Here is a 16,828-nt window from a genome sequence, read left to right as displayed (position 1 = left end):
ATTCAACAAATGATGCAGATGGAGCTAAGTAAGTTTCCAGACAAATATCTTGGTGTTATTTAACATCCTGGCAGAGTCAAAGCTTCTACTATATGGCCAATGGTAGAAATGATGCAAAAGAAGCTTGCAGCATGGAAGGGAAAACTGTTGTCGTTCCAAGAAAGATTAGTGCTTGTTAAGTCAGTTTTATGCAGTATTCCCATTTACAACATGGCAATCTATAAGTGGTCATCATCTGTTATAAAGACTTGTGAAAGAATAATAAGGAACTTCCTTTGGGCTGGTGATAGTGAAACAAGAAAATACATTACTTTAGCTTGGGAAAATGTTTGTACTCCACACAGTGAAGGATGTTTGGGCATTCAAAGATTAGAAGCACTACTAATGAAAATGTTGTGGAAGATTCTCAACTCCAATGATGAATGGGCTCTTTTTATTAAAGCTAAATTCAAAGATAGATACAATCAATGGAGTACAAATTGGCATATGTCTTCCATATGGACAGGCTTAAAATGGGCTTGGGAGTCTTTAAAAGAAAATATCAGGTGGTGTATCGGGGATAGAAAAATAATTTCTCTATGGTTTGATCAGTGGATTGGAGACTCTCCTCTTATAGAAACTTTAGGCTTCACTGCTTTTGTAAAAGATAACATTCATCTTAATGTTTCTGATATTTTGGTAGAGAATGAGTGAATAATTCCTAATGAAATCAAATAATTTTTATCATCCTTGAGGCTGCCAGATGTAGGAGGTGGTAATGATGAATTGGTCTGGATTGGTAATCTCAAAGGCAAGTTTACTACTTTTTCAGCAATAAAAATACTAAGAATTAAGAAGCCAAAACTGCAGTGGCCTAAGAAAATCTGGCATTCCTTCCTTTATCCAAGAACTGCCAGTAATGTGTGGAAGATAATACAAACAATATATGTGGATGACTTGATGATGGTGAAAAAAGGATATGAAATTGTTTCTAGGTGTTGTATTTGTGGAAAGGACCAAGACAGCATGGATCATCTTTTATGGAACTGTAGTTTCAGTTCTGAAATCGATATGTTCCATTTTTTAATTTAACTGTCCAGAATCTTTTGAAGACATACAAAAAAGTGCAAGGAATAGAAGCCCTTTGATTAAAGAAGTATGGATTGTTCTATAGTGAAAGAATTGTGGTTTAAAAAAATAGAAAATACTTTGATGATATAGCTCCAAATACACAGGACTTCAAAAGCAGAATAATGAAGATGGTTTATGAAGGAGGGTTGAGAATTAAAGAAAACAAATGGGCCTAGAATTATGATCAAGACATCATTTCTTTCTATAATCTTGGTACAAGGAGCATTAGATTTCAAGGGATCAAATTATGTCATTGGCTACCTCCCAGTATTGGTGCAACCTTATTATGTTGTGATGGGGCTTCCTTTGGAAAACCAGGCCTAGAAGGATTTGGAGTGGTTGTCAGAGACCATTTATGTCAGGTAATATGCACTTTCATTGGAGGTTTAGGAATCACCACAAACTACATTGCAGAAGTTTTTGTTGTTACTTGTGTTGTTGAATTAGATGTTGAATGGAAGCTAGAACACATAATCATCAACTCTGACTCTCAAACAGTCATAGATGAATTTGCTTCTGATAATATTCCTTAGTTCATCAAAATGAGATGGAGAAGAGTAGCTGGAAAATTGATGTCTATTAGGTATTGTCACTGTTACAGGGAGACTAATTTTTTTGTTGATGTTGTTGCGAAGAAAGGAGCTCAACTCAGTGCAGGTGAAAAACAGATTTTTATGGGAAGGCCTCCTCTTCTTGCTAGAATTGAAATGCCAGGCATTGATTACTATAGATTCAGCTGAAAAACAAAAGAGTTACTTGGGAAAAGTTTGATTTTGTTATTGGGCTCAGTTAGGCTTTGTTATTGGGCTTGTCCTTTTAGGCTTTTAGTTTTCTAATCTTTTATTTTCTATCCTCTTCTTTGGTGGTTGTATTACTTTAATTTAATTAATAAAATTCGTGTGATTCAGAAAGAAAGAACGCAAGAGAAAAAAAGAAAAAAAAAAACTTAGCCCAGCTTGTTGCTGTGTTACCAACCTGATTTGTGTACGAATCCTAATTCAACACAAAATTATAAATGATATCTAATGCCATTATCAACTAAAAGAAAAAAAAACACGTTGGATTATTTATATTTCTAACTTCACAAAACGTGTCAGTATATAAAAATGGACCACATACTTCATGTCGTCGTGTCATTATATAAAAATTGACCACATACTTCATGTGGTCCGACTACATCGTAACCTCAACCGTTTTTATCTATTGGGAAAAAAAAAACAATGATTACTACCTACAACTGTTTTCATCTTATGCTTTCTAGTTTAGCAAGCTCATGGGCACTAGAGATGGCCTAACTTCTTTGTTGTCCCTCCAAGAATGCCTGCTACTATCCCTTCTAGAAGTCTGTGGTGCCTTTGGCATCACAAAAATATTAGTACTACATGTTCCTCATGACCAAACATAGACTGAAAATCTCCCAAAAGATCGGCTTTATTTTCTGTTACATAACCGCCAAGCCAGATATTTTTCTATTCAAACCTCTCCTTTCTCTTCCGAAATAAAAAAACCCTAGTCATATTTGCTCTGCGTACAAAGAACAACAATCGTTATTGTTGCGTGCAAACAAGAGGAAAGCAAAGAGCAACCCCAAGATATCTAATTCAATAACAGTTTTACACCGATTCATACTTTTCAAACGTCAACTTTTTTGGGGGTAATTCTTTCGACTCGCAACTATGAATATGCAACCACCACCGTTCGGAAAGAATGGTGATATTGAAGCCGGTAATTCACAACTTTATCCAAACATGCTTGTAAACCCACAGCTACGATGGGCATTCATCCGGAAAGTCTACGTGATCTTATCGCTCCAATTACTTTTAACGGGTTGCTGTTGCCGCCGTCGTCGTTGCGGTTCACCCTATTGCAGAATTCATTGTTTCGACTACGGCTGGATTAGCTATTTATATTGTTCTGGCCATCTTGCCATTTATAAGTAAGTCTTTATGGTTCAATATAGAATATCATTGTGATTCTTTCTTTTTCTAAAGGATATTTGTTTCTGAATGTTTTTTGTTTGTTTGAACAATTGTGCAGTTTTGTGTCTTTTGTATTTCTATCAAAAGAAACATCCTGTGAACTTATTGCTCCTTGGTTTGTTCACAATTTCCATTTCGTTCACGCTCGGGCTAGCATGCTCGTTCAGGAGTGGTATGACAAAAACTAAATCCCCCTTCTTATAAGTTTTAAAAATATACTCATATTAGGCTGGTTCATATAATCAAAGTGTCAGGTTGTACATATTTAACCTGGCGTTTTTAGGGTCCACCCCAAAGGATTTAGGGGCCATCAATTTATACCCAGCCAAAGACTCTAGTTAAGGGGTACCCTATATGATATTGAAGTTACATAAATGCCCTTCTGGTAAAACTGTATAAAAACCAAATCAAAAACAATTCTACTTATTTCAACTCTTCTTCTTCCAGTTTCATATTATCTTCCGATTGTGGAAGAAAAAAAAATTTTCCTCGTTCAACCGAAACATCGCCGCGAATCGTAAAATCAAAACATCGTCGATTCGATTATAAAACAATGGATAAGAGAAATGAAACCCACATACCTAGAACCAAAAATGTTGCTCGGGGTATCGATCCAAACATTGGAATTTTAGCAAGAAATAAAGAAATTCTTGCTGCAAATGAAGAAGAACGCGAAGAAGAAGTACCCGGCAATGTAGTCGGTGGTGGCGATTCCGAGACTCAAACACTTCGTCAACTTCAAATGGCCCCAATTAGGTAAGAATCTATCATTTTTGGAGTTTATTTCGCTTTAATTCGTCGAATCGAGAAAAAAAAATTCTAGGGTTTTCGGTTATTTATCCATATTCGGACGATATGCATGCTCATTTACTTCCGAATGTAGTCGTGTTCTTCATTTTTCAAGAACATCGACAGTATTCGGGAGAACAATTTGATGATTATCTGCCGAATATTGGTGGCCATATCTTCCTCGATACAAACTGCTAATAATCGGTAGTTTAATGAATTTTTTGGCTACCGAATATATTTAAGTAGACACAAAGTATTCGGAAGAACACTCACTACCGAATGTATATATTGAAAAAATCTCAAAATTTTTGATATAGGAAAAATCCCATTTTGGGGCCAGTATTTATTCGGAAGACAATATAATGTTTTATACCTCCGATTGTGTAGGATAAAATTTTAGAGTTTCTGAACTCCAGTTGATGAATATTCGGTTGTAAACATGTTTAGTTATATTCCGATTGTTTTTTATTCGGAAAAAATATGTGTCTTCTTACTTCCGAATTTGTACATTTGGGTAATAGATGTGCACTTTGTCTTCCGATTGTGTAGGATGAAAAATTTACAGCTTCTGAACTCCAATTGATGTATATTCGGTTGCAAATATGTTTAGTTAGCTTCCGATTGTTTTGTATTCGGGAACAATATGTGTCTTCTTACGTCCGAATGTGTACATTCGGGTTATATTTCCATACTTTGTCTTCCGATTGTATAGTTTGTAAATATTGTTCCTTTCTTTGTTGTTTAGAAAAAGTCGAGAAGGGAGGAAGAAAGTGACATCTAGTGTTAGGAGGGAAAGGAGTGCCAAAGATAATTCAAGTGCTCGACAAAGCGAACAAGAACAAAGCAGTCAACAAGGAGTGCAACCAACTGTTGAACAACAAGGCAGTGAACAAGGGGTGCGACCAAGTGTTGAACAAGCCGCTCAACAAAGTGCAGGACCAAGTGTTGAACCAGTTGATCCAGTGGCAAGAGTAGAAGAAGAAGGACAACCAAGTGGTACCCAAAAAACCAAAAAAGGAAAAGATGTTGTAAGGAAGGATATTGCTAAGAAAGCATCACATCTTGTCCCTCAGCACTTGAAGAAGAAGGGTATTCCAGCAGGCACAATCCTTGGACTACCAGCGAATGGAGGAAAATTTCTATTTGGATACAAAGACTCATGGGCCAGAGAAATATATGAAACCGAGGTAATAAAATTACTATTTTTTATTAATGTATTGTCTATGTGTTATATCGTAATACTTGTATTAAGGATTTTTTTATGTACTTTAATAGGATCATCAAGATGCGGTCCGTCTACTCAAACCTACCGCCGCACCAACAAAAATGCTTGTGTGGCCTTTATCCGGTGAATGTGAAAGGTTCAAGACAATTGTTGCCAACTCGGGATTAGCTAATGCCGCTGAGAATTCATTGTTGGAACATGATCGTGTGGCCATATCGGCGTTCGTGGAGAGAATGTATCCTGAGACCGATACTTTCCATATGCCGTTTGAGGAGATGACGATCACCTCGGATGATGTTGTGCAGATTCTTAACCTTCCCGACCAAGGCACAGCTGTGAAGTTTAACTACACAAAGCAGTTAAGTTGGGCACAACTCTATTCTCTAACTAACAAGTGCTTAGGTTGGGATGAAGAGACAACAACAACAGAGTTTAGGAGGCATGCCAGTTATAGAACAAGACAGATCAACATTACAGCTTTGATGAATATGTTCCGAGGCACCTTGGAGAAGGAAAAGAATGGAACGTTAACTGATGAGCAAGTGAACCACGCTGCCACTGCATATCTCCTCTGTGTATTGGGATGTGTCATATTCCCCAATACTTCTGGCAACCGGATCGACGCCAACCTTATACAACTTTTGGATCCTCTCCATGAAGTCGGTGACTATTCTTGGGGCACGGCATGCCTAGCATTCTTGATGGAAGAGTTGAGAAAGGCGTCGAGGCTAGGAACCTGCCAAGTTGCCGGGAACGTGGCTCTATTGCAGGTTTTTTCTTTAACTCTATAACTCACTCTATAGTTATTCGGTAGACAATACATATGATGCATATTCATAACTCCAAAGGACGCATATTCATAACTCCAAAGGACGCATATTCGGTAGGAATTGATCCATCTTATTTTTTGAATGTTTGTTATTCGGTGGCTAGGTACTTAGTTTTATTTCCGATTATATATAATCGGAAATATGTTTTTGATATTACCACCAAATATACAGGCCAGAAAAACTAGAGGTTACTGAACTCCAAAGGACGCATATTCGGTAGGAATTGATCCATCTTATTTTTCGAATGTTTGTTATTCGGTGGCTAGGTACTTAGTTTTATTTCCGATTATATATAATCGGAAATATTTTTTTGATATTACTACCGAATATACAGGCCAGAAAAACTATAGGTTACTGAACTCCAAATGACGCATATTCGGTAGGAAATGATCCATATCTATTTCTGAATGTTGGGTATTCGGTAGATAGGTACTCAGTTTTGTTTCCGATTATATATAATCGGAAATTATGTTTGGAAATTACTACCGAATATACACAATCTATTTACTAAAACTTGATTTCCAAGGGCCAATATAGAAGGTTAGACAGCCCATATTCGGAAGTTTGGGTAACTGTTTAACTTCCGATTATTTCAATTTCAAAATTTGAAAAGTATCAGTTTTTCCCAAATTCTGATTTTTGGGCCATCGTACAATCGGAACTTTACAAAAAAATTTATCCTCCGAATATTACAAGTTCAAAACAAACCACGCCATGGCTCTAGGTGGTTCCAAGGGCCAATATAGAAGGTTAGACATCCCATATTCGGAAGTTTGGGTAACTGTTTAACTTCCGATTATTTCAATTTCAAAATTTGAAAAGTATCAGTTTTTCCCAAATTCTGATTTTTGGGTCATCGTACATTCGGAACTTTACAAAAAACCTATCCTCCGAATATTACAAGTTCAAAACAAACCATAATCGGAAGTTTAGTTTTTATTACCCTTTCGATTATTCTAACCGAATATTACAATCGGAACCAAACAACACCATAATCGGAAAGAAAGTTGACTCATAACATAACCGAATATTACAATCGGTAGTTTGTTTAACAAAATAATCTACCGATTTCGTATAATCGGCTAGTTTTTATATTAATAATACTCCGATTACATCCATTACATAAAATTCAAACGGCCTTAACCTTACAATTTCGTCAAAAGCACCTAAATCCATACTCCTAATTGACCATAAAAGTATTAAAACAGATCATAACTTCCACTGACCATAGAAATTGTCCCTCTTGATTTTGTAGCATCCTTCATGTTCAAATCGTTTCCCGTAGAGGTCCACATACCGGCGATCCGCAAGATTTCTCTGAAATTACGAATGAGTAACAAGTTAGTACTAACTTTTGTTAATGTGAGTTGGAGTTACAGAGATACTTACTCGTTTTTCATACGTCCACCAAGGAAAAGCGTTCCTAACAAACCGTTCTTCATCTTCAATTTTGTCAATCTCCTTGTAGAGCGCATTCTTTCTCATCTTAATGTCATTGGATGATCTTCGAATTCGATTACCATCTAAGGCCTCAAATACCATTAAGATACGGTTCCATATCTGCTATTCGGATTCCGATTTGTGGAGCTTGTGAACACGATCATGAGTAGTTACCACAACCCACGCTCTATAAATAGCACAATCTTCTTCTTCGGCAAAAGCAATATCCATGTTTTTTGTTATGAAAATTAAAACTGAAGAGAGGAAAGAGTTTGGTGCAATTGGGGTGATAGATATGAGTTTCTTCATATAGGTTTAGGGTCCAACGGCTCTTTTTGTTTTTCCCAAAAACTCCAACGGCTAATTTGACGAAAGTTGAATGTGGAGAAACCAATAATCGATAGGTATTGGATTTAGCATATCTACCGATTATGGTAGCTTTCAAAATTTGAATTTGCGGCAACTTATAATCGGTAGGTTTTGTAATTTATTTAACTCCCGATTAACGCTGAATCCAAAACACGAACCAAGAAATACTGCACCGACTACAATCGGAAGTTTGGGAAATATTTTGGTTTCCGATTGCATTCGGAGGGTAATAATGTTATCATATCCTCCGAATATATAAGGGTAATTTCGCCATTACGAATTACGCGAGATAAGGGCTGGCTACATTTTCCCTTTGGGTGACCTTTTTGGTTTTATTGTTGGTCCCTAAATCCTTTTGAGTGGCCCCTAAAAACGCGAGGATATTTAACACCTAAAAGGTTTGTCTGAGAAACTTTAAAATGAGATGTTACGGGATACTGCTTGTCATTTATCAGGCCAAAATATGTTTTTAGAAAACAGATCCCTTAAATTTTACTTTAATGCAATGTCTTAGTACAACTGCAGCATTGTCTTCATTCCAGACCCTAACCTGCTGTTGTTTTGATGTCAATTACAGGCGAGGTTATATTGGAGGCAGCAATTCTGACTGCTGTGGTGGCCGTAAGTCTTACGCTCTACACCTTTTGGGCAGCAAAAAGAGGGCATGATTTCAATTTCCTTGGGCCTTTCTTAGTTCTCATGGTCTTTGGTCTCATTCAGGTACTGCGTAAAAGACCCAACATCACCTTTCTTTTACTTTTATCTTTCTACTCAATTTCTTGATTTTAATTTCAAATTTGGCTAATAATTGTAATGTGACAGTTCTTATTTCCCTTGGGAAAGTTGTCCGTCATGATATACGGTTGCTTGGCTGCCATTATTTTCTCTGGGTATATCATCTACGACACAGACAACCTTATTAAGCGCTTCACGTATGACGACTACATTTGGGCTTCAGTCTCGCTTTATCTGGACATCATCAACCTCTTCACGGCTTTACTTACCATCTTGGGCGCTGCCGACGGTTGATGGCAGAAAACAATATTTTATTTCATTCTTTAACAAACTCCAAACTTATAGAAAGGTAACTTACCCTAAGATTAAAAATTCAAATGTATCTTACTAACATGCTTAGTTTTCTTTTGATGTTAGATATTAGTATTGGTTTTGAACCCTTGAATATGTAACATGATCGAAGTTGGAAATGAAACCTGGATCAGAAAACAATCACTTTTTCTTAAGAAAGAATCTAGGTTTCAGGCCTTAATCATATATTCCCTTTAGAGCATCCACAGTGGGCGAGTATAACCAAAAATTTGGGATGAGATCGTAACACAGTGGGACGGAGTAAAGATCAAATCCCAACCAAAGATCAAATTCCAGACCAAATATGGTCGCGACCAAATCCCAAATTCTAATATAGTCGGGCGTAAATTTAAAGTACGCTTGTTGCTGGGCGTAAATTTAAAGTACGCTTGTTAACGGGCGGAGATTTAAATTACGCCCGATGAAATTTTAATTAAATAAAAAAAAAAGAATGAGGCGGACTTTTAAAGTCCGCCTGTTAAAATTTACAAAGAATGGGGCGGACTTTTAAAGTCCGCCTGATGAAATTTTAATGGGGCGGACTTTTAAAGTCCGCCTGATGAAATTTACAAAAAATGGGGCGGACTTTTAAAATCCGTCTGATGAAATTTTACAAAATAAAAGTGGGGCGGACTTTTAAAGTCCGCTTGACGAAATTTTAATCATGTACCGTTGCGTCACAACACGGACTAAACCCAAATTTTGGTCTTTTTTTTGATCTTTGATCTTTGGTTTTGATCGCACCACTGCAGTTGCTCTTAGAAAAGCAATCACTTATTCAAAGAAAGTAACGATAAGCATGTTTAAGTGAACCCTTTGTTATCCAAAAACAATCATCATGCCTGCAATATATTATTGATGTCTTCACTTTCAAGATTCTAAAGCTCAACCCCCACTAGGTTATAAACCCTTTAGAAGAGACAAACAGAGACAAACTCTACATTAAGGATTTCAAATATCACATTAAATAAACAAAATACTTCTTTTTAGTTTGCATTTTCTAAACCTTAATCGGTTTTCCTTGCTCCTCCTTTTGACCATAGCAGTCCAAGATTCTCCATTTCTTGTCCAAACCCACATGGTTTTTCTTCTTTTTTAGGCTACCCTGGGTTCACTTTTCTTCTTCCCTCATTGTACAAAATAAAAACCCGAAATATTCCAAGAGTACTACTTAAAGGTAGCTCTAAACTACCTCTATAGATGATTTATCATATACTTTGTTGCCCTCCATTTCCTTTTTACAATAGATAACAGCCAAAAAGAACTCCCCCCCACCAAGTTCACAAAAGATATATTGTCAAGACTCAAGAGCCCTATGGGCACACAAAAGAAAATGCCTGAACAGCAAATTTTCCATAAGTGCAACAGAGCTAGAATCATCGATGTCTAGTTTTCCTCTCTGTGGCGATGGAGAGAAGCCTAGATACACCTTGAGTCCAAATGTCATACTCCCTTTGGTTCCTGCACTCGAATTCTACTAAGCCTCGCTGCGCAGTCCTCAACCCGAAATACCGTCTATATTCTCCACCCTCGAGCAAATGACGACCCGGCCAAGCTGGCATATCTTTGCAAACCTCCAACACCATATCTGCACAAATCACGAAACATAAATGAGTGATCAACACCACTTCTTTTTCTTTTCAGTTTTCTACTTTACTTTTTTTTTTCCCGCTTTCACTGATCCCTAGGAAGCAAAGGAACACTTCATTCTTTAGTATTCACATTAAGAGTATTAAAGAGTAAGTTTGAAGATTTTTACTCTTTTTCTTTTTGGTGATGGTCCCTGCAACATGTCTACTCTTCATTTTCAGCATTACCTGCAAAAAGAAAAAGTTAGAATTATGATTGCAATGCTCTTATACATTGTCCCCACACATCAATTTTCAAAAACATTATCAGGCATGTTTGGAAACAGGAAGTTTTACAGACAATTGTATCTCTAGCTAACCGAAAAGAACTCAAGGGATTTTAGAACTACCAACCTGACCCAACCGATTGATATAAACAGAGACAATTTTCCAGTGAAGATCCCCTGCAAAACATATCGAAAATTCATAAGTAAACAAAAATGACAAGAAGTTTTCAAATCAAATATGGATTAGTTAAAGAGCTACTATAGTCGATTTACATCACACTAAAGCTAGAATGTGTGCCACATGCTTAGCTATAACAAAAGTGTACCTTTACGAGTACGTTTGAGAAGTTCACAGCCCTTGGCAAGAAGTTCTTGACTGCAAGTACCAAGAAAAGTTTCCTCTGGAACAAGCTCGCCACTGTAACTACCACTAGAATGACAAGTATTATTACCATTACTTATCCCCATACCCATGCCTCTCTCTAATGGTATTACTGCAGCTACATTCCATACTTCCTTTAATGCCCTTGCCTTTAACGTTGCAGCCCCACGCAAAGCTACACAAAGAAACCACGAGTCAAAAATTGTCTCCAATAGTTATCAAGCAAGCCAGTCGTTGACAAAAATGTCTATATCTAGATTACCTAATAACCTTTAGTGGTAATCACTCACCAGTGGCGGCAGCAGCTGTTAGTGTCATTATATCTCCAGGTGATCGCACATTAACAGCAGAGCTAACTACAGAGGCAAGGTGTTCACGTTCTGCACCCATGACTTCGGCAGCCTCTACACATTGTGCAGCCACTAATGTCGCAGCTGAAGCCACTGCCGTATCTGTTTTGGCCATTTGCTCATCTTTTCCTGAACCCGAAGATGCTGCTGTGGCTGCAGCTATAGCGGCAACTGCAGCAGCAACGGCAGCAACGGAAACCGCAGCATGAAGTTGGGCACTGTGAGCTCGGGTTTCTTCTTTCTTTTTCTCCTTTCTATCTTTCAACCACCTTCCCACCGTCTTACTTCCACCACCACCGACTCCTCTTTCAACACCTCCAGCATTACTACCACCACCATTGCTATTTCTATAATGTGATGGCATAGCGTTGTTTGTACGGTAGAACTGTAAAACAAACATCATAACACAATGATCAATAAAATAGTACCATTAAACAATGTCATAGCATTGTTCCTACGGCAACAACTGAGAAGGCGTAGAAGAACGGATATTTTTTTACACGAAAATCAATACAAACATATATTTTAAACAATGTTGTGGCATACTTCATACGGCAAACTTGAGAAACGTACAGAAACATATATTATTATGTGAATGATAAATACTAATGAATACAGAAGGCATACAGCATTCTGCACCACGGTCAATGCAAACAAGCATAGGATGCGGGGATTAGTTACTAATCAAAAGAATCAAAGACTCCTAAACTGGCATATGGAAATTCTAAACTGCAATCAGGTGCAGAAAGCACTGCGTCCAAGACAAGAGAAGAAGATTCTTTCCGGCAAATTCAGTGGAGGAACAGTAATAATTTAGTAATAACAAAGATACAGACACAGACATACAGTTGAACAGAGTTAGGTATGCATAACAACTAAGTGTATTATATAGTAGGTAAAGTAAGATTTTGTCTAAACTAAGCAGTTTGTTTATTAAACCAAGAACAATATCCTAAAAAGTAAAATCTAATGACGATAATACCCTTTGGTACTTCAAAAGAGTAAAAAGACAAGAGAGGGTAGAAAGAGTACAGTTCACATTTCACACCCATAGGCCATATCACTGAGGGATTCCTTTCAGTCCACATTTATTACTGTGATAAATCAGTCACTGTTTTAAAGCTAAAAAAAGAAAACATTGCAGTGATTTTAAAGAGACATGACTACTGACGACATCCAACAGCAAGCTACCAACAGAAACTCTGTTTCAAGACTTTCACACTTTTTCTTTACTTCAGTAAAAATTTACAAATTTGTCAAAAGATACTAATCTTGAGAACAAAGAAACAAACAGAAAAATAAAAATCCATAACCAAAACCAAATTTGGTACTTGGGTTTCATCCAGATGAAACTAAGCTTTGAATATGATGGGACAAAAATGGGTCTTTCTAAGTTTTCTGTAAGGATAGTTCAGTCCATTTAATGTAAACTTTAGCTATTGTCGTAAGTTGTGTAAATAACAAAAAATTGAATGCTCTTCCTCCCTTCCCATGGAAATCCGGAAACGAAAAACAGAGTACCAGTAATAAATTTACACTATTTACTAAGTAGTTCATTAATGTGATTAGGCATGGAAAACAATGGGTTTCTTCTTTGGGAACTGAAATTTAACAGTGAATGAAAGAAAGAAACCAAAAAAATCAGAGAAAACCAAGAGTCCAAAACAAAAAACAAACCCAAATTGCAAAACCAAAAGAGAGGGTTCATTGTTTTTTTACCTTAGAATCATCAATATCTGTGGGAGAAACAGGAGGACTATCAGTTAAAGAGCCACAACTTTGAGGACCAGTTAATGGACCGCTACTGTGAGATAGCCTACCAGAAGTACGAGGAGATACATCTTGCTGAAAAACAAATCAAACAAACCCATTTAAGTAAGAAATTATAACATGAAAATTTCAATTCCGTTGTTCAATAGTCATGGTATGACAAAAGAAAGTAACAGTAAAGAACAGTATAAACTTTGTGAAGTCAATGATTTGTAAGATCAATAGTGTAGAATCCTTCTCTCTGTTTTCAGTACAGAGAAATGTTGAAATAACCTTACTACAAAAACATTGTCTGATTTATTTTTTTCACCTAGTAGAAGAAACACAATAAACGAATATTAAAAAAAAATTAAATTATTTGAGAGAGACAAGTCTGCTTTTTGGAAATTTCTGTTCTTATTCATAAAAAGACAAATAAATTATTAATCAGAAAAACACTACTAAGAAGAATTCCAAATGAATTCCCCCCTGTTCTTCAAATTTGATTAAGAAAAACAGAGGAAAACCCATTCACTTACGGATTGAGACATGATGCGTTCCATGACGAGTTGAGAAGTAGCAGAAGAAGCAAAAGAGAAAGGATTTCCAGAAACAATAGCAGCTTCTAACTCAATACCAATATCTTCTTCTTCAGGAATAGCACAACCCCCACCCCCACCGCCACCACCATTAACAATAGAACAACCATTAAAGGATTTCAAAAGAGAACTAGGAGTATTAGGAGAAGGAGTAACAGCTTTAGAAACTTCCATAGCTGAAGCACTCCAAGAACGTGAAAGAAACTCCATGGGTTCCTTTGGGGTTTCAGGTGGTCGGAATCCAGTTAGTGATACTGATTCCGGTCTCCAAGTACACCCAACAATTTCTTCCATTTCTACTACTATCACAGTCTAGAGTTGTGTAAACTGAGTGATGGGGTTTTGTACAGAGAGAAAGGAAGCGTGAGAGAGTGTGATGAGTGCGCAGGATAAGTGGTTTAAGAGGGAAGAGGTAGGTGAAGGGTGGCGATTTTATAGAGGCAGGAAGAGAAGAAGAAGAAGAAGAAGAGGAAGAGTGTGTGGGTTTTAGAGGGAGAGACTAGAGTTGGGACTTGGAGATGGAGTGGTGGAGAGGGACAAAATCGGCCGGAATGTCAGTCTAAGGATTTTGTGAAGAAAAAATATTGACTCTATACGACTCTTGATTTAGACGGTTTTCTGTACATACTTTTTCATAATTTTCACTACTGCCACTGTGCCACAATAATATCCATATCCAAATATCATTATTGATTATGCTTCTTAATTGGTCTTTAGATTAATCGCAGTTTAAGCATTGAATTTAATTATGTGTTGCTGCTAGACATATATGGGAGCTTATTGCGTTCATCTCAAAAACGTACATCATTCAACAACCAAGGCTTGGAGTGTCAAGATGCATACAACTTGCATGCATACCAAGGCTTGTTGATTCCGGTTGGGTTTTAGTCTATGTAGTCGATTTCGGTCATTTCGGCGAAATTCCGGATTTCGGTCCAAGAAGACACGATTTTGTTAATTTCGGTCGGACGAAATCTTTGCGAAAATTTTGGCCGGAAACGCGTTTTTCGGTCGGAATTGATTTGTCTTGGCCGGATTTTTCTTTTCTTTTTAAATTGAGTGGACTAATCTCCTGTACAAAAATTAAAAAGATTAATTCACTCACTAGTATTATTGCTTGTTGTTGTGTTTGAATTTCTTGAGCTAAAATTATTATTTGTGTTGATGATGAAGAAGGTGAGCAACCAGATTTACTAATACTATGTTTCTTTTAAGTGATTATCGATACGAGGATATAAAATATGAAACCGAGATTTTAAAACAGAATTTCCCCAAGACAAAGTTGTACCAGTATCTCGGTGTCAACCGAGACAATCCGAAATCCGAAATTGACTACCTTGGTTTTAGTTAAGCTAGTGCCGTTGAAGCAGCATTGGATTGGATTGGATTGGATTGAAAAGGTTATACCACAAATGTTTACAGAAGGAGAGAACTAATCATTAAGGATGTAAAGTAAAGAATGATTTCACATAATGTGTTTTTGTTTGGATATTTGTATACCTCTTTGCTTATTGGATGAACACAGGGACGGGCTCAGGAAGGATAGATTTGCATGTAAGTCTTGAGCTAGAAGCCTTGGTCGAGCAGAATTTATTTTTTTGGCTTGTGGATTGGGAAGGCTATCCGGGTTAAAGCCCTTTTTAGCCCAGCTGTAGGTCCGTCAGTGGATGAACGATAAGCTCAGGCGTTACGGTGGAATTAAATCATTACCATGCGCGTATCATAAAAATGTCTTTATGAAATTTTAGTGCAAGATCGGCAGATTTTCTGGTTGTACGCTTGTATCTTTGTTTCCAATCCTTCTTGTATCTTATATTAATTGATTGTGAAGTGTCCACTTGGTTTGCCTTGAATACCACTTGACATATAATCTAGGCCTAATCATATGAAGACTTGTGCTTACTTTAACGATAAAATAAAATTACAAAGTTATACAGGAGGTTGTCAGATTCCACATAAATTCAAACTCCAGGTGATTGAAGGGTGGTTTTTGTTCATGTAGAATTTAGTAATCCTTTATAGCAGCCAATAAAATTATACCACGTTATTTTATGTGATATAACTAATAACATGACACCAAAACCACATATGTTTATTCTCCCATTTGCATTATCGTGTGTCTTATAGAATTTGTTAAAACAAAAAATTAAAAAATATAAACCTAAGAGGAAAAAATTGATCTGAAAAACTAACTTAAATTAATGTGAAACAAAATTTTCGTTGAAAAGTCCCTCTAAATAAACACCGAAGAAAATTCCTCCCAAACCCAAATCTCTAACTAAGAAATTAATAAACTTACACACAGATGTCACTAATCATATGGAAAATTAAAGATAAAAAAAACATGGAAGTGAGATGCACAAAAAATCTCAAAATGGAAAGATAATCTTTGGAATGTTCATTTGTACCGACTTTGCTTGGTGTTCCCCGATTTCCTCTCTAAATTTTCCCCCCATTGAGTAGCATCCATTCAAATCCTAAATTTGAGAGTTCTGGAAGTGGGAGGTTCCACTTGAATATCATGACCACTAATGGTTGTATCATACCTATTTTAGGGAAGAAAATAAAAGATAATTAGCATTTTCGCATATCATGCTCTATCTAGATTTTTTAATTTTTTGAACATGAGTATAACTTAATACGATAACAAATGTCATACATTATTGGCGGTGATATGGAGAAGGGGAAGAAATAGAACGGGCTTAAACCTAAGTCGTTTATTCTCACCAAACAACTTTTTTTTAGCTTGAGATTTTAAAAGTCTTTTATTCTCAAGCTAAAGTGACGACCTTGCAATTCGAGTGAGTAACGCCAATTCCTACGAGCATTAGAAAGAAAGAAAAAAACATCAATTTTCCTAGCAAAGTGGACGGGAAATTGTGTTCTTGCACTGTGGTATTAGCCATTTACTGTAGGAGTTTCTATGCGAGACTATTTTTTTACCGACTAGTTTTCAAATTCACAAGGGCTCTTTCTCATTTCCTCTATATAAACAGGTTCTTTCAAAACTCTACACAATTCTTTCTCTAAAATTTTCTCACAATGTAAAAAAGAAAAAGAGTTGG

At 36.6% G+C, this 16,828-nt stretch overlaps 1 protein-coding gene and 1 pseudogene across 1 annotated transcript; one reads left to right on the top strand and one right to left on the bottom strand.

The window, feature by feature from the left end:
• The first annotated feature begins 2,617 nt into the window (after positions 1-2,617).
• LOC113353054 lies at positions 2,618-8,928 on the top strand (annotated as a pseudogene).
• Positions 8,929-9,647: 719 nt separating this feature from the next.
• On the bottom strand, positions 9,648-14,314 carry LOC113347168 (VAN3-binding protein-like). Its single transcript, XM_026590771.1, has 7 exons — positions 13,704-14,314; positions 13,135-13,260; positions 11,356-11,800; positions 11,010-11,240; positions 10,811-10,860; positions 10,588-10,645; positions 9,648-10,416 (listed from the first exon to the last, which is right to left on the bottom strand). The coding sequence occupies exons 1-7, from the start codon at positions 14,055-14,057 to the stop codon at positions 10,205-10,207; spliced, it is 1,476 nt and encodes a 491-aa protein (XP_026446556.1). The 5' UTR covers positions 14,058-14,314; the 3' UTR covers positions 9,648-10,204.
• Between the last annotated feature and the right edge of the window lie 2,514 nt (positions 14,315-16,828).

Source organism: Papaver somniferum, chromosome 2 (genome assembly GCF_003573695.1).
Source record: "Papaver somniferum cultivar HN1 chromosome 2, ASM357369v1, whole genome shotgun sequence".
In the NCBI taxonomy this organism is placed as follows: domain Eukaryota; kingdom Viridiplantae; phylum Streptophyta; class Magnoliopsida; order Ranunculales; family Papaveraceae; genus Papaver; species Papaver somniferum.
Note: the sequence above shows the minus strand (reverse complement) of the source record. Positions and strands in the feature narration are given on the sequence as shown.